The sequence below is a fragment of the Hippoglossus stenolepis genome, chromosome 3 (assembly GCF_022539355.2).
Source record: "Hippoglossus stenolepis isolate QCI-W04-F060 chromosome 3, HSTE1.2, whole genome shotgun sequence".
Taxonomy (NCBI): Eukaryota; Metazoa; Chordata; class Actinopteri; order Pleuronectiformes; family Pleuronectidae; genus Hippoglossus; species Hippoglossus stenolepis.
In genome coordinates, this window is record NC_061485.1 from 4,569,930 (window position 1) to 4,588,043 (window position 18,114).

The 18,114-nt window shown below is 43.4% G+C and overlaps 1 protein-coding gene across 3 annotated transcripts; it reads right to left on the reverse strand.

Annotated features, from left to right (window-relative positions):
- Positions 1-372: 372 nt before the first annotated feature.
- osgn1 (oxidative stress induced growth inhibitor 1) lies at positions 373-12,690 on the reverse strand. Of its 3 annotated transcripts, none has more exons than XM_035152930.2 (8): positions 12,516-12,690; positions 7,787-7,849; positions 6,394-6,530; positions 6,081-6,272; positions 4,199-4,290; positions 3,556-3,755; positions 3,120-3,463; positions 373-2,793 (listed from the first exon to the last, which is right to left on the reverse strand). In XM_035152930.2, exons 2-8 carry the CDS (start codon positions 7,842-7,844, stop codon positions 2,224-2,226), a joined length of 1,593 nt encoding a protein of 530 aa, XP_035008821.1. In that variant the 5' UTR covers positions 7,845-7,849; positions 12,516-12,690; the 3' UTR covers positions 373-2,223. The 3 variants fall into 3 exon arrangements, with proteins under 3 accessions (XP_035008821.1, XP_035008819.1, XP_035008820.1); XM_035152928.2 differs by having other exon boundaries at positions 12,512-12,690; XM_035152929.2 differs by lacking the exon at positions 12,516-12,690 and adding an exon at positions 11,280-11,514.
- Positions 12,691-18,114: the final 5,424 nt, after the last annotated feature.

Genomic DNA, 18,114 nt, shown 5'->3' on the forward strand with positions numbered 1-18,114 from the left:
ATTAATAATTAAGAAATAGTTAGTTGCAGCTTTAGTTCTCTGTATAATTTACATAGTTTTACAGTAGAGGACAAAATATAAGAATGAATCTTTTGTTTTTAAATTTGACTTTTAACTTCTGTAGCCTATACTGAAGGTGTTTTTGTATATACATGTTTGTATATTGTGTTATATTGAAGTTTTTAATGTCTTCATTGTAGTGAGTGTCACACACAGGGTCTGGAAGTAGAATAAGAGCTGGACTCATAAAACATAATAATAAAACTTGGTCCATCGACTCATCACAAGTTGTAATTACAGCGTCGAGCGCTTCAACTTGTCTCCTTCACCGAATCTTTTTATTTCAAGCAAAATTATTGAGAACGATTAATAAAAAAAAAGTGAATCTTATTAGCGTTGGTTTGTCGTCAGCAGGATCACGCAAAACTACTCGACTTGTATGAAATGTTGTAGAAAGGTGGCGCGTGACTCAGGGAAGAGGCGATTCTGTTCGGTGCCGATCCAGACGAGGGGGCGGATCCAAGCTTTTTAAAAAAGAACTTCATTAAAACTTAAAGCTCAGCATTTCATGAGCATTTTTTTTTTTACCGGATCATCAAAACATTAATAAACACAGTGGAAGGCGCATGTTGAGGAAGCAAAGTAAAGTAATGATAAAAATCATCTTTCTTTATAGGACTTTTTTAAAAACCCTCCTGTTGTCATTTCAAGTTACAGAAGTGGTTTTATGCCTCATGAGGAAATAACATTAAAGTCCACAGGGCTACAGAAACAGTGCTGGTTATCTGGTCTTTCTCTCATTTAACAGCTGCAAATTCAACAATTTGAGTGAATATTTTAAAATATATATATCTATGTATATATATATACGTATATTTCTCTTTTGTTAAGTATAAAATATTTGTTTACGGAGATTTACAAAGATATCAGGTAGAATTTCAGGCTGAGTTACATGATAAAATGACGCTAACATGGAAAAATAGAACAGTTCAGATTCACTACACAGAAAACTCATAATATACAAACATTCACATAAAAACTATGATATAAAGACGCAGGAATTCATTGTTAGTCAGTTTGTGAAGACACGAGCTGTTGATGATGAAACTTCTTAATTATCCTCGTTGCAAACTGATAAATAAAAAAGAAGTTTGGCTGAACGGTTCAACTTCAACCTGGAAGTAACTGCAGTGGTCGAGGATATTTCAGTGATAAGAAGCCGATATGTTAAAGATCACTTCACTTGGTTTCTTTTCTCATTTCTTCTTCTCTTCTACCTTTTCTCTCCACTTCCTCCCCCGTCTCGTCACCATCTCACTTTTTCTCTGCCGCTTTCGATTGCACGTTTCCTTTGTGTGGGATCAACCTGTAAATAAAGTTGGACGACACATCTCTGCATCCGCCCAGAAATAAAGTTCACATATCCCAGGTACAGGTGGCGCCATATTACGCTTTTGATGTCACTTGGGGGCCTCAGTCTGACGGTGGTGTAGAGCCAACGATTATACACGTGCTCGACCAATCACGAGTCAGCCTCAGCTGTCAATCAAGACTTACACTAACACTTCCTGAAGGAGGTGCGAGTTTATGACCTACACTGCATCCAGCCACCAGGGGGTGATCAAGATGTTTTGGGTTTATAGTTTGAGAGCTGTCATGTCGTCCATCTTTATAAACAACCTATTATTTAAACCATGAGTAATTCACGGCTATGGAAGCCTTAAATCCTAATAATGAGATATTTAGTCATTATTTTAAGAAAGTTTCTCATTAGAATAACTTGCAGTTAACCCTAAGGGGCAGAAATGTGCTCCCACACACAGCATAAATATAAATAACAGAAGCCAAGAAGAATCTCGGCGGTTCGTTTACACAGGATTGAAAGTGTTTAAGTCATTTTAAGGCAAAATCCTGATTATTAACCATCCTCCCACATGTGATGTGTCCCCCCTCCGTCACTTCCTTCATTACAGTGTCACCGTCCCGTTGCCCTTTCACGGCTCCGGCTTTTTGTCTGATTATAACCTTCAGGATTCCTCAGGTCTGGCGGCTTTTTTTTTTTTTTGCCAAACCAGATCTGAGGTGATGCCAGAGTCCAGCTGTAGAGTCTCTTGTCTGTCCTCAGCAGCATGTTCGATTTCCCTACTCTGTGATTAGTGTAAAACGTGAGCTGTGTCTTTAGTTTGCTTCGGTCCATTTCATTGCTCGGTCCCTGACATCCTGCTACGAGTCCACGACACAGGCCTCTCCCTCTGTCTGTGTGGTCGTCTGTCTGTCCAGCCATTTGTCCATTAATGTGTCTGTGGCCAAATCCCCCCCTTCCCCCCCCTCTTTTAGTCTCTTGGCGAGGTCGCTAGCGATAGCCAGCGCTCCTCCCTTCAGGAACCTCACAAAGTTCTCGCCAACCAACGGCCCCATGGCGTACATGCCGGGCCCCTCTGCTGCGACCACCTTGCTCGTGAACGGGTCCACCTCGATCGGGTTCCTCCGGCATGTGATCGGCTCTTTGGTGTTGACGCCGAGTTGACGCCCGTTGTCCTCCAGAAAGGAAAGGTTGGGATGGGCGCCGATAAGAACCAGAGCCTTGGAGACCTGGACCACTGTCCGCTGGCCGGACTCGGACTCCAGGATGCACTTTCGGTCTGGTCTGAACGCCACGACCCGGTGACACGGGAAGCTCAGGTATCCCGAGTAGGAAGAGGGGGGCGAGGAAGGGGTGGAGTCGGTGTTCTGGGCGTGGTCCTGTGGGGGAGGAGTCGGTTGGTGCTGCTGCTGAGTCATCATCTGGTGAACCTGGACGCCAAAGGACACAAAAGCAGAGTTTTCATCCGAATCATCCTTCAGTTAAATAACTGATGTGTCAGTCAGCAGGTTAATTCATTAACAATTATTTGCATAATAAATTAACTTTTTATGTAATTTATCAAGCTCGTGGCTTCTCTGCGGGATTTATAAAACCAGGTGAGGTTCCATGACTTTATAAAAGTTATAAAAGTTATTTAAAGTTATTAAATACACACATGGAAACAGCAGACGTTTCACATTACAGAAATGACTGATTGCTTATCGGTCATTTCTGGTATAAAACACTCCTCAGCTTCAGGGTCCGCTCTCCTCACCTTGTGGTATTCTGGGTAGAGAACTTTGGGCAGCTGGTTGAAGATGAGACCCGGGTCCGTGACTGACCGTCTGAAGGCGTGGTAGACGGGCGTGTTGAGATGGTGAGTGGCCAGCACTGCATCAGCCGCCGTGAGACCCGCCCCCACCACCAGCACGGCGTCCGACGTCTGGTCGAGCTCGCCACTCGAGATGGCCGCCTCCAGCTCCCAGAAAGAGTGGCAGACAAATGGCAGGGACTCGCCCTCCACGCCGAGTCTGGCTGGGATGTCGTGGGTCCCCGTTGCCAAAACCACATTGTGGGCCAAGAGTGAGAAAGGAACCTCGTCCGAAACAGAGGAACCGTCTAACAGGAGGAGACAGATGAAGGTGGGAATGTGGCTTTTTCTTTCATTTTCACACTATGACATGAATCAGCAGAGATTGAACTCAGCGTACCTCCCAGCTCTTCCCCCTCGCGGCGCTGCAGTCCCGTCACTCTCCAGTAGGACGGCGACCCCTCCTGGTTGCTGAGCTGCCTGGTTACCGAGGTGACGGTGGTCCCGCAGGCGAAGCTCTGCTCCAGGGACATCTGGGAAACGTAGTGTTGATAGTAGGAGGCTATCTCGGCTGGTGTGGCGCGGTCGTTGCGAACATTTCTGGAATAAAAGGAACACGAAAAGACAGTTTTGTTTAAATACAACACAGGAAAACGTTATATATTATCAATGTATCCAAAATAACACAATTATATAAGAATTTAAAGAGTGTGTTGTAAAACTACTGTTAATTGAAAACAAGAAGTGGAACAGGAGGAGTGTTATTTAATCACTCGTTGTCATTGTATGTAAATCAACGATGTTTCACCCTGTTGTAAATAATCAAATACTAATTAAGACCAAACTTTGCAGCTCAGTGTGATAAGAGCTTCCTTAAATGATGGAAACCATTTTTTGGGAGAACCTATTTGCCGTGTGACTCAGGCCGAAACGAGGAAGTGGAAGTGAAAACAATCTTGTCTCTGATTTAAAGTGACGAAGCTGTGAAGACACACGTGATGCGAGGGAACAAAGTTTGACGTTGTTGTCGTGGACGAACGAACCTGCGCTTCTCTCTCATCCAGTCCTTCAGTTTGAGTCCGGGAAGCTCCATCCAGTTAGCCAGGCTCAGAGTTAGCATGGAGCCCTCCATCGCCTGGGAACAACACACACACACACAGACACACACGGTGTTGATGTTGATTAAGCTCTTAAGGTGAATCTACAGACACCTTGTGTATTCTGCATTCACCTGAGAAAGAAAAACAAAGCTTGTTTGAACACATTAGCTTCAGAGTGCGGATCACAATGTTCGGCCTCACGGAACTTGTTATCGTGACTTCCGTCAGACTTACTGTTTGTGTTTAAGCTCAGGCTACAGTGTCGCACTGAGAGAGAAGAGAGTTGAGTAAGAGCTTGACTTGGTGAGTCGTCAAGGCGTCGGATGAGGTTGATTTTATTTAGCTGTGGCGGGTTGACGTGGAGAAACCAGTGGAATCACTGAACTGGGTGGCGTGTGCGTTTTCTGCAGCCACCCCGAAGACTCTGATCTTCTCCCGGGCTTTTAAATTCATTTTTATTCCATTTCATTTAATGCTGATCGATGTAATTTTATTCCTTTTCCATATTTCGTGTTGTTTCCTTATAATTCCTCAGCATTTTGGTTCACTGCAGTTTTTAAATATGCTATATCAGCCATTCCCAAACTTAAGAATGCCGCGGCCCAATTTGAAAAGTGAAAAATGTGTGCGGCCCACCCACACCTTTAATCACAACTATATAATCCACACACAGGACTAGAATCAACTATTACATACATATTATTCATTTTATAGCTAAAATAATTGTATATGAACGCAGGCATATGCAGTGCAAATCCAATAACATCCACATTTAAGCGTAACAATTTGCAAAGCAACCAATGAAAAAAAACATGAAGTGCAAATAGTGGATTGTTAAACATATATTCTTGCTGTTTGTGTAACAGAGCACAACAAGAATATCCGGGAGAAGACGAACACATTTGAGGCGCAACCAAATATACTTAAGGTCCCAGGGTCTTGTTAGCTAGCATCTCAGCACACACACACACACACAGGCTTGGGGGTTGTCCTCTGGGCCAGCGACAGGTCCTCACTTGAGTCCTTTCTGCGAGACATCTATTTAGTTTTGAATGATTCAGTTTGACTTCCTGATTCCCCTTCGTCATCAGCAGCTTTCCTCTGCTCGACCCAGCTCACAACAAAGTTCTCCCTCACCTGTGATTCCCCCGCTAATGATGCGTTCAGGTGTTAATGTGACGGTCAGCAAAAACAATGACACCTGCTCTATAGGTCAGATAAAATAAGAACAACGTGGAATTTATATCTCATTTCTTTGTTTCATTACCTGTGATGATTACTTTTTTTTAAATCAATCATAATTTTTTTGTGGTAATCAACGCTTACTTACAAATCTGAAACTTTTTTATCTATTTATTTTCTGATGACCTCTCACGGCCCACCTGCAGTGGCTTCACGGCCCACCAGGGGGCCGCGGCCCACACTTTGGGAATGACTGTGCTATATAATCAAACTTGACTTGACCACAATGTCTATATATATATATAAAAGTAATAAAAACTAAATTTTGGAATAAAATATTTGATATATTTGAAATATTATAATGATATATAATGTTGAATTCCAGCATAATGAGCTGATCATATTCCTGCTCTGTGCTGTCACCTTAGCATGTGTGTGTTTGTACAAGTGCAAAGATCCGTCTGTGTGATGCTCACATTTGATTCGAGGACCCAAAAATACATAAATAGACGATTTACAAAAGATTATTAAGTTTTTTTTAAACTCTCTGCTGACCTGATCTCATTGGTTTTCACTTGCATCACAGCAGATGACATAAGAATCATCAATAATCTGTGTATAATCTATAATTCCAGCAACGTACATGCCAGGCTCCTCCAGGTGGACCCTTCCCCAGCACCAGGTGTGGGATGGCCCGCTCGGGCTCGAACCTCCACTCCAGTGGAGAGGTGTAGTCCAGGCCGAAGTCGCTGTCAGGCAGCAGCAGCGAATCAAAGAGCACGGCCATGGGATTGGTCGACCGGCCCTCCAGCCCCTCACACAGGTACTCCAGATCCTAGAGGAAGAGACGGTGAGATGCACTGTGACTTTTATACTTTCTCTCTTACAGAAAAACGACCGGCTGCACGTGTGTGTGTGTGTGTGTGTGTGTGTGTGTCTGTGTGTGTGTGTGTTACCTGCTCCAGCAGCGACAGGTGAGGCTGCTCTCCCAGCTTGCTGTGCAGCAGGGGGTTGGGGTGCGATGCCCCAGGCGACAGGTAGGGGGTGTAACCTGACAGCAGGTATGACAGACAGATGCCTGACGGACCGTTACCTAGGAAACAGAGAGAAACAGAGGTGGGGTGAGTGTAGCTGAGCAATTTCCATTGGTTTCTAGCTGCACTGATAATCCACATAATGCTCTGACAGTGGAGTTATTGTGTGAGTTATTGTGTGCATATTGTGCGTCTCTAATTGGTTGCTGTGGTTACAACTGCCGTTTGTTTGTCGTCCGTCTTAATGTATTTAAAGCTGTAAAACCTTCAAAGAGAAGAAAACTCAGCTACTGTCATCACAGACTAGGACAGCGTTAAAACTCGTTGGACAACCAGACAATCACACGCGCACACAAAGGCACGCACGCACGCACGCACACACACACACGCGCACACACAGCGCCATAAAATATCAAATTTGCCTAAAGTCTCTCATTTGCCTACAAGTGATGAGCAATGTTTTCAAACAAAGCCTCGTCTTCACAGAGACAAATACACACACAGTGTTGTTGTGTTTATAAGAAAACAGGAACTTTTAAAGAAGCAGATTTATTCTAATAAAGTAAAAGGCCTAACAAACACTTTCTGCCTCGTTCCAAAGTCCCTTCACAGGTTTTGCCCTGAAAAGACAGAACGAATAGGGAGAGAGTTCATAACTGCACCTTTAACAATCACCGGGGAATAGAAATATGTTGCTTTTTATCTTTGTACATCTGTGGCGATAAGGATCTTATAACATCCCTGACTCCTGCACTTCCTGCTGAGGCTGAAGCCAACACTTTCTAAAGTCGTTTACAGACATGAACTTCGTCTCATGTGAAGAACGCACCCGGATCATTCAGGCGAGGAAAACTGGAGGAACTGACTCTAACATTTGTGTTCTCACATTGACACAAACATCCAGACTTCAGTGACATCGTTACATCTCACCACCTTCTTTGCTTTGCTGCTCAAATCCTACAGCACTGTAAAAAGACGCTTCTGGGATGTAACTAGATGTGACTACACTCCCTCTTAATCCATCGCAGCCAACAGCGTGTCTGTGACACACGACTCTCATGCTTGTGTCACAGTTTCCCGACCAAGCGGCTCACAGGAGTGAACTTTACTGTTCAATGTGAGTTCAGGTGCTCGTGAGAAAGCAGGAAAACAGACTTGAAAAGAGCCTTGTGCCATTTCACCGTTAAGTAATCATAACACACGTATCATAGCAACCGCAAAAAGCACAACGAGCTGCTGCGCCTCTGAGGTTTCCTGTGACATCACCAAAGCGATGAAGTGCAAGTATGTGTGTGTGTGTGTGTGTGTGTCTTACCAATTATCACCACAGGCACAATCTCTCCGGAGAGAACTTCTTTATCATCGAGATCCATTTTGACTGAAAAGAGAAAAACTTCATTGTTATTATAACTCTGCAACATTTGAGTCGGTTCTATAATCAGCACTTTTATCTAAGAATGAGAGTAAAGGTGATTTAGTTAATCATTGCCAGGTCATGTCACTGGTCACAATGGTCAGTCAGTATATTTCCACTGTAGGACACACACACACAGACACATACAGACACACACAGACACACACAGACACATACACACTTCCTCTTGGCCTCAAAGCTCAACAAAGCAAAGCAGCATGACCTCAAACAGACACCCAGATACGTTGGTAACACACACACACACACACACACACACACACACACACACACACACACACACACAGGAAGAAATGAAAGAGGAAGATCTTTTTAAAAATCCACAGATATAGACAAATATATTTTTTTTAAATTTCATTTCTTCTTGACTCTTTAATTTCTACTGACTGTGGCAGATGATGAACTTCCGTTTATTTACAGACTCACTGCAAACAACCCCGAGTTTGTTTAAAGAATCAGTTATGTCACATGGAAATATGTGTAAGTCGAGGAGTTGCTGAGTCATTCCACACAGGACAGGACACGGGCGTTGAAAGAATTTCTTTGTTTCAGCTACAAATAACTTTCAGATAAATGTCTTGACACGTCACCTACTACGTCTTTTGACAATGACTTGGTTTTGACCTTGAGTTAACAGCCCTTAAACCAACAGACTCTATAATAACTGAGGCGTATGATCTGCTGTAACCGAGCTCTGCCACATGATACAGGTCTTTCAGATGATCACAGGATGCCGGCAGCCGTCAGATCATATTTCACAGCTTGCATGTGTACAAACAAACACCACTGTTACTCCTACAGTCACCAAACTAATTCATCTGCATCAGCAGCTGGATTAAACATCTGGAGGTGGACAGAGCTCGAGGATGTGAAAGCTGTCTCTTGCTTTATGTAATTTTTAATGAACCACTTGTTGCCTGACTGATTTATCAGTTGGGCAAACACTATAAGTTGATATGGAACCTTTCACAGAGAGATATGCACGACTATTACAACTTTTATCATACAGAATAAACTGTATAATATATGTATATGTTTATTTTCTTTATTCGTGTTCCACATGTTCGGTTGTATTTGTGTTTTGTTTATATATTTATAGTTATTTCTAATAGAATTAACGGTTAAACTTTGACACTTTAAGCCTCTATTGAATTTGAAGTTTGAAAACCACCTCGGCCGAATGCAACAACTTATGCAAAGTGTTGGAGGCTGCAGGAGGTTTGAACTCATTCGCAAGTTCAAGGGCGGCGCTGAGTAGCTGGGAGCGTCGGACAACCTGCACAGTCATGCTTACACAGGCAGAGGGAGAAAGGTACAGAGAGGACAAAGGAGGAGAAGGAGGAGAAGGAGGAGTGTTGGTGGAGAGGAAGACTGACGGGGGAAAAAACGAGGAATAGAGAGGAAAAAGTGGAAAGAATGAAGTGGAATGAGTGAGAGAATTTGGGACGAGTGCAGATGGTTACATAAGGTCAGAGCGGACGCTGGCACAGAGCCCGGCCCTCTGCTACACACACACACACAGACACACACACAGACACACACACATACTGTACACAGCGGCGTGCAGCCCCACTAGCCTACATGTGGAGCGGCTTTCACTCTCTGGCAGAAAACTCTAAAGTGTTTTCCAGGAACCAGCAGCGATCACCTGATTTACAGTAAAGACCCCACCTCATTATCGTCTGAGTCACTGGAGCCCATTGTTTTCTGTTCTGTGTTTATTATTGGAAAATGGAGGAATGAAGCTGTTTTTTTAAAAAAAAACATGAAACTTGGTGAAAATCCCAAACTAGGGCTGGGAAATCAACCCAAAATGTCTCAGACCAACATTTATGACCCATAACTGACTTGATATTGCTGGTGTCTGTTAATTTGGTTAATGCTTTCCCCGGTGCGTGCATTTAGGAACTTTAGGTTTCTGACAGGACCTTGAAAACACGGCTCAACACAACCACTCGTCTTCTTCAGCTTCAAATCCTAAGAGTTGTCACCTTGCCGCACTTTTAGTTTTCTTTGAGACTGAAGTCTGCCACGTGTCTTCTTGTTTTCACCCCAAAACACACACGAATACACACACATGCTGACATTTCATCTCCATCAGTTGAGCTTGTCACAGATGAGCGGCTCAGTAGGTCATAATATAATAATAATAATAATAATACTGCACATTAGTAATGACCCAACCTCACCGGCACAAGTTGCTGCTGCAGGCTACTTCTCAGATTGGAACAACCGGTCCCAGTGACCGTTCAACTGGTTTGCACAATATCAAACTGGTTAAAGTTCCTCGACCAGAGCGGACTGTAGTGAACCAAACCAGTCCTGCCACTCGAGTTACGTTTCTGATGCTGTGAAGGAATTCAACTCTGGTGTCCAAAGAGGCAAAGATGCTAAAATGATTAACATGGATACTATGTTCTCGTAAACTTTGAATTTGACAGATTCTGGTTTTTTTGGGAACTGCATACTTAAGTACTGCCTACTACCTACTGAGTTAGTATTTACTGTTTTCTACATAGTAAATAAACGGTTGAGTTTACACTGAAGTACGCACACAGTATCCCAGAGAGCATTTTGCATTGGCCAGCAGCTACAACAAAGTGAAGCATCGCTCGTGACTTTTGTAAGTTTTAACGTGTACATGCTCATTCCAAATACCTCTTATTTAAATACCACCTGCCTGAATGTTTTGAGAAAGTATTTAATCTCCTGTTTTAACTCCGATCTGTCCATTGCATTGAGTTTTATTCACCTGATGCAGACAAATGTGTTCTCTGCCTAATCCGAAGGCATCATATCTGCTCACAACCACACAGCCAAACAGGCTCCTCGCCTCAGATTCACTTGTGATCTCTGGTGTAGGGATGTGCACGTGCAGACTTGTGAAACTAGTTTCCTCCTCAACAAACTAAACTAACTCTCTGTGAGAACTGTGTCGTTATCTAAAGTTTCCTCGTGGCACCATCAGAGCTGCAGGTGCTGGAACACACACACACACACACAACAATTTATTACCGGTTTATTAAAACCAATAAACGTCTTCGACAACAGTGACACAGCACTTCTTCCCTCAGCGTGCATGTTCGGTGTGTCAGCACTTTGTGAATTCAGCCTCTATCATTGCAACACAATCACAACACTCCCATGTAATAAGTTGAAGTTGTGAATCAGCTGGAAAATCCTTCCTTTCAGTTTGGGGGCCGAATTTAAAAGTATCACATTATCTCTGTAAGTAAGTAAACTTTCATTCATCATTAGAAATTTTTACAACAGGTGCTGCTGCTATTGTTAAGGATATATTTACATCTGTTATTATCATTATTAGAACTGTTCTTCGACCCCCCTCTCCTCCCCAATTCTCTCGGATGCAGCTCACCTTCACCTTTGCTCGTCGTCTGCGTCCAACGTCAAGTTGTACTGTCAACGCACGGAGACGTCTGGAATTTTGTTTGGTTTTTTTCCAATTAGACGTAACCATATATATGGAAGAGCAGGGGTGGAGCCTAACCTGCTACCTGCACCCATTGGACGCTACAAGCTGTCAATCACACAGTCTCCACGCCCAAATGCATCCAGGGCTATTTGACTTTAAACAAGACCATCATTTACTAAATGAATATCGAGCTGCAAAGACTTCAAACTTTGGCATTAGCTTCCCTTTGTGGACCCACTAGAGTCCTCACTTCTTTCATCCAGTGAAGGAACGACTCTTAAAACCTGAGTATAAGTTCAAATTGAAGAGAAGACCCAGCCCTGGTTGTTGCTTCTCTGATGCTAACGTAGTAAAGGTCTTTCTCCAGGTGCGGATGTTGCAGGAACACGGACACAGCTCTTTAGTTTCGGCTCTTTTCATTTTGAACTCCCACCTGACTCCACGGCTGCTCCGTACGGCACCTGCTCCGGCTCCCTCCTGACCTCATCCTGCAGCCGGCCCATCTGCCACGAGCACCGGCCAGACGGCTAATGACATTTTAATTATCTTCCATTTGAGAACGGCTGCTGGAATCTGTACAGCAGTCTATGGAATTAATAGAATTATGATGATGTGTGGTCTGCAACATAAAGCTTTAAAGCCACTGCGCTGACAATTAATTATTAAGTTAATGTTAGTTCCTGAGTGTAGTTTGAAAGTAAATGTACTTTACGCGTGTAATTATTACTCACTGATGTGAGCTGTTAAAATGCTACTTTCAAAATAAAGCATTCGTCATAATATTAACTCCCACAAAGCACAAGATTAATTCAAGTGTGAATTGTGGTGTTTTGCATTAACTGTACTTTTATTTGTGATCTAAGCAAAAACGCTCAGGGACACAAAAGATGAAATAGTGAATCATATTTGTGTTGATGATGTAATTACACTTTAATATATTAACATTGTTAATATACTTTATGTTCTCCTCCACTGAACCCAATGTAAAAGTGAAGTCATTATAAATAAAGTTTTATATGAGACTTGAGGTTCAATTCAGGGGGTACAGTATCACACCCCCTCCTCATCCTCGGCTGACCTCCATGACGCATGTGCGGCAGTGATGTGCGCGGAGCCGCAGCGTGCACGCTCGCGGCGCCTTGTTACATATGATAGACTGGATGAAGGTTACTCACGCACACGCGCACACACAAGTCTCTTCCTCCTGCGTCTCTGCGTCTCTGCGTCTCTTCGTATCTTTGTCGCAGACTCTCACGCGCTCATGTCGCTTTGTTCTCTCCTCGCGTGAGAACGTGACTCCGGGATGTGTGCGCGTGTCACGTAGAGCTCGAGCTGCCGCCCTCAGCCGCGCGCTCTCAGGTTATATACCGCGATGCGCAGGCCCGGCCTCCGACCAATCAGCGGCCAACCCATCGCCGGCACGCCCCGCCCCCTTCTGGCGCCGTGTTGTAAAACGCAAGGATCGTCTATGGCGGCGAGATGCTGGAGACACGCGTGTGGCCGAAGATAAGGAAGACGAGTGCCAAGTTGTTGCATAACAGTCGATAGGGCTGGGTTCGAACCTGTGCAGGCAGGGGCCCCAGACCCCCAGGGGCCCCAGACCCCCAGGGGCCCCACACACGACAGATTCCCTCCATTTCATTGATGTCTGCATAATCTAATCAGAAATGTGTATGTATTATATAAGCATATATGTTGCATATGCAATTATAGAGTATATCTATATAAATGTATTATTACATAATTTATTTTATTACATTTTCTTATTCTTTTTGTATATTTTATTGTAATCAATTTTAAAGTAAACTAAATATATCTGTCATCTGTCTGTCAGTCTGTCTATCTGTCTGTCTGTCTGTCTGTCTGTCTGTCTGTCGTCTGTCTGTCTGTCTGTCTGTCTGTCTGTCTGTCTGTCTGTCTGTCTGTCTGTCTGTCTGTCTGTCTATCTGTCCAATCAATTAGAAGATCCAATCCTCAGTCAGAAGAGAGTTGGTGTTTTCCCCGGCTGCACAGAGGTGTGTGTGTGTCATAGTTCATCCAGTTTTATTTAGGTCATATTATATAAAAAAAATTAAATTCTAATTTAGTAAGAAAAAATATAATGTTCTTTGGTGACGGTGGTCGGGTCTGGAAATGCAAACAGAGTGAGGCCTCTGGACTTTCTCCTCCTCTCTGATGGCCAGACCCTCCGTGAGGCAGAGCCCTGAACAACAGGAGTTTGGTCAATGTTTCCAGAAACCTCTTTCTGTGACGTTAGCAGAATAATGTTTATACCCTTTCATCTGAGGGTTGGTTTTCTTTTACCTTTATTTCTTAATAGCGTTTTTTTTACCGTTGCTGGGAAACGGGAAAGTAAAATGTTTGTCGTCTACAACAGACAATTCCCGCCTGTGTGGAGTGAATCTATTAAATACGTTGGTCCAGGTTAAACTCTCTCAACATCTGTCTGATAGAATGCAACGAAATTAGGTACAACAATTCATGTTCCCCAGAGGACGCACCACTGAGCTTGGTGATCCTCTGCATGTGGTTCCAGAATAATTCGAAAATCTGAGTTTTCAGGTATTCTGTGGTCTATCTCGTTGTCATCTACTCAATGGATTGACACTAAAATTGATTAAAAATAAAACATTCATGTTCTCCAGAGGATGACCCTTAACGATTTTGACGATCTTCTGCATGTTGGTCCAGAGCAATCAGCTGATGAAAGTTTCCAGGTTTGCAGTAAAATATCTCAACGTCGATTTAATGTGGCATTAAATTCAATAAGATCATTCATTCTCCCCGGAGGATGAACCTCACTCCCTGGGGCGATCTCCTGTCTTTTCATCTCAGACAAACAGCAGGTTTGTCTTCTGGAGGCATCGTTGTAGAATTAGCGACATGTATTCATGTTCCCCACAGGATGATTTCAGATAAATTAAATGATGCCTTTTCATCATCAGGTTTAAAATATAGTACTTTTGTTTCTATACCTGTGAAATTAACTTCCTTAATGTTATTTATTCAAAAGGGACAGTCCACACTAATAAACATGGGTGTAATATTCATCTGTAGTCACTGGACAGACGCTACAAATTCATCCTAAAAACATTTTTGTGAATCAAAATATTATTCCTTATTTTTCTTTATGTCTCTTATAAAAAAATTTGAAGCAACTTTGTGCGTTTGTATTAAAAAGTTACATAAGAAGGTTGAAGGTTATGTGATCGAAGGTTGTAGTTATGCTGTATTTTCTATATATTTGCATTATTATCCTTACACTTAAGTATTGCATGTTACTCATTATTACTAACTGATGCTTATTTTTGACTGTTGCTGCAAATTTCTTATCTTATCTTATGACCTGGATATGATTGTTAAAGTTTAAATATCTCATCACAATGGAAAATAGTGTTGGTTTGTTTATTTTCATAAACAAAAGTCATATTTTAGTTTCTTGATCTTGACATTTTCCTCCTGGTGTCCCAGTTTCATTTGACACAACTCTGAACTCTCAGCGGCTCTGGTTTCTGGCTCTTTCCATCGTGACGTAACAAACTGGCCGCTCACCGCTGCGTTGCTTCGCTCATCGCGCACGTTTCTCATTGGCCAAAGTCGCCGCAGTGACTCTCAGGGAGCCAATCAGTGGTGAGAGCATATAGACTGAGCAGGAGGCGAGCGAGCTTCAGCATGACGACACTGCGAGGTGGTTAAATGTTCCCAGTCCGAGACGTGAGAGGAGAGATCTGCTCTTCAGGGAACTTTTCTTTTTCTAGATCATTTATTATTTTTATCATGAAAATAAAGTATAACTACATAAATAAAATGATTGACCTCGTCCTGCAAGTAGAAGCATGAATGTCCTGCAGTCTTCTGTTTGTGTGATAGTAAATTGTGGCCTGATGCTGAGGGGAGAGACACTTGGTTTAAACCGACCCTGCAAAGTTACCACAGAGGTGATTATTTAAACTTTCATCACGACAATAAACCAGGATTATTAAGGGATGGAACTCATCTTTGATCCTGTGTATAACTCTGTGGACATATGGACAGGAGGCCATGTCACTGTGTGTGCAGAAGCTTCGCGTTGACCCAGTTTGTCAGGGCTGACTCAGCTTCACGTGTCCCCGTATAGAGTGTCCTCTCCCTTCTGAACGCAGGAAATTACAGGTTTGCCTCGGAGGATTTCTTCCACAACGCCTCGGAGCACGAACCTGGGCACCACATTTATTCCCACGCATTCCATCCATTCATGGAGCCAATCCCAGGTGACAATGGGTAGACGATGGGGTACAGGTCGCTGGCGTATCGCAGGGCCGACAAACAAGCATTCACACTTTAGAGCCATCATCTGCATGTCTGTGCGTGGTGGGAGGAAGCCAGAGCATCTGCAGGAAACCCACACAAATGCAAATCTTTCTTGTTGCAGGAAGGCACCATGACTTTGAAGAGTGTGTCCTTTAAACTTTAAATGTTTGCACTTTCAACGGTGTTAAAGTTTGCAACATCCTTTGTGATGGATGTGTGACGATGAATGCACAGAAGGGCGTCCGGGCCTTGGTTTAGTTCATTGGAACTTGTGAAAATCTGTCGCTCCACTGTAGGCAAACGCTTCGAGTTTCAAATCAGCCGCTCAAACTGCTCCTGGCGTGAAAGCGGAGCGTCGAGGTTTCTAAAGGTTCCTTTGGGACACCAAGCGCCGCTCTGAGTCACCGTGTAATCCCATCCAGGAAGCCCTCCTTTGTCTGTGTGTGAGCGTTGCAGCGGCGACGTCACTGGGATGTGCTTCCAGCAGCAGAGATCACAGGCAGAGGATGAACAGATCAGGGCCGGACAAAGGGTTAAAAGCACACAAAGCATTCCTCCTCTGGCTCTTTTCCACGAACAGAGGGGAACATTTGAACAAGACAGAGACATAGAGAGGACGAGCGGTGCCAGGACACACAAACTTCACACAGGCCAAAGAAAACAGCAACGGGTGAGACATGAAATCAATGAATGTGGGTTTTTATGGGCTCATCGCTCTGTGCAGGTCTGTACCGTCTCTTTTTGGGATGAGCTGTCGGATCACATCAGAAATCAAATGTGTCAAATCAGATTATTCAGTTTGCAAACTGACGTGTAGCCGCTGTGTGTGTTTCAACCGATTAATGTCGTCAAAAAAACGGCCTCTGTGCTCGTACAGGAAATAATATTGTTATTCCTCTTGATTAAACATCCACTGGCTAATTCGCTCATTGACTTTTGAAAAAGAGAAAACATTCTAGAATAAAATATGTTATCCATTGATTTATTATAAAGAAAACCAGTCGCTCGAAGCCAGAATGAATGTAGGCGTCAGAAACAGGTGTCGTTATCGACCTCTGACCCCATTCAAGCCTCCTCCTCCTCCTCCTCCTCCTCCTCCTCCTCAGTCTTGGCCACTCCTTCCTGTAGACGGTACAGTGTGTTGACACTGAGATTAAGATATTACATAAATAAGATTATGTAAAAGTTTGTGTGTGCAGGGATGCTGACTGATTAGCGGTGATGTAACACATCGTGGCTGAAACCACATTATGACCAGAGCTGGGATTAACAGCTCGTAACGGCAGCAGCAGGTGTGTGATTATTCATTTATTTGATCCTAGTACGTGTCTCTTTTTTACTCTTCAGATTGTTGTTTTCTTTATTTCTGCTTTAGTGGCTTGTTAGAAACGTCTTCACCTCACTTGTGGTGACACCGGCTGAGGATCTCCTGCTGTCGTCTCACATCTCCTTCAGACCTTCTGCAGACCTTTTCCTGGGGGGCCGGCAGGAGAGAGTCTGTATAACTCTGAGGGCTCTAAATCCGACTTACACCCCATTTCCCGTTCACACTCTGCCACATCAAGTCAAGTCGAAGTTCACATATCAGGTTTAAAATGGCCACAGTGGAGTTAAGCTCTGAACAGGCTTAAAACAAAAGGAAAACAAATATAAAAAAACAGAGCGTAAGAGTGTAAAAAGCAACAAAACGTTTAACATCGTTAAACCTTCTTGAAAGCCAGTGAGAAGAAATGGATCTTTATCTGTGATGTATATGTTTTCTAACGTCTATGGATTCACTTGAGGCAGGAACCTGTTTCTGGAGATGCTTGCAGGTGAATCTGCCAAGTGGAAGATTTAAGAGAAGAGAACGACTGACACAACCTCGTACTCCTCTTCTCCTTTGTTCGGTTTATTGCCCATTGACAATCAATGTCAAGGTGCATTTTGCCAAAGCCCAAACCTGTGCCAGCGCTTTTAAAGTGAATGTCTTCTTCCTAACAAGCCCCAGAAATGGCTTCAGGGGTTTTTGATTAAACCTGCCGACGGACAAATGACAATGAACCATGTGATAATCAATCAAATTTTAATCAACACATATAATCTTATGTGGTTAGAAGGTTATGTGCTGACGTCTGACATGTGACATTGAGAGGATCAACATTCCTTCATCGCTGCCGAGTTCATGTAGGAAGCTGTTGATTCTCCTGTCACGAATAATTTGACTTTTAATTTGGTGGCGGGTGAATCAACCGCAGGACACATCTTTAAATCAACTCAACCAACTGGGTTTATTAAAGTGAAAGATGTGAAATTCAATCCCGGCTGAGCAGTCCCCACGCTGTATACGTCCTTTTCCCTCTGAGGCCTCCTTCCCAGACCAGGTGGTGTCCTTGAGGCCCCGGGCGGAACTGCAGAGGAGACAGGAGAGGACAAGGAGCACCGGGAGCGTATTGAGCAGAGACAGATATATGCATACACATGGCTTTCATTAGATGTATACAGCTGT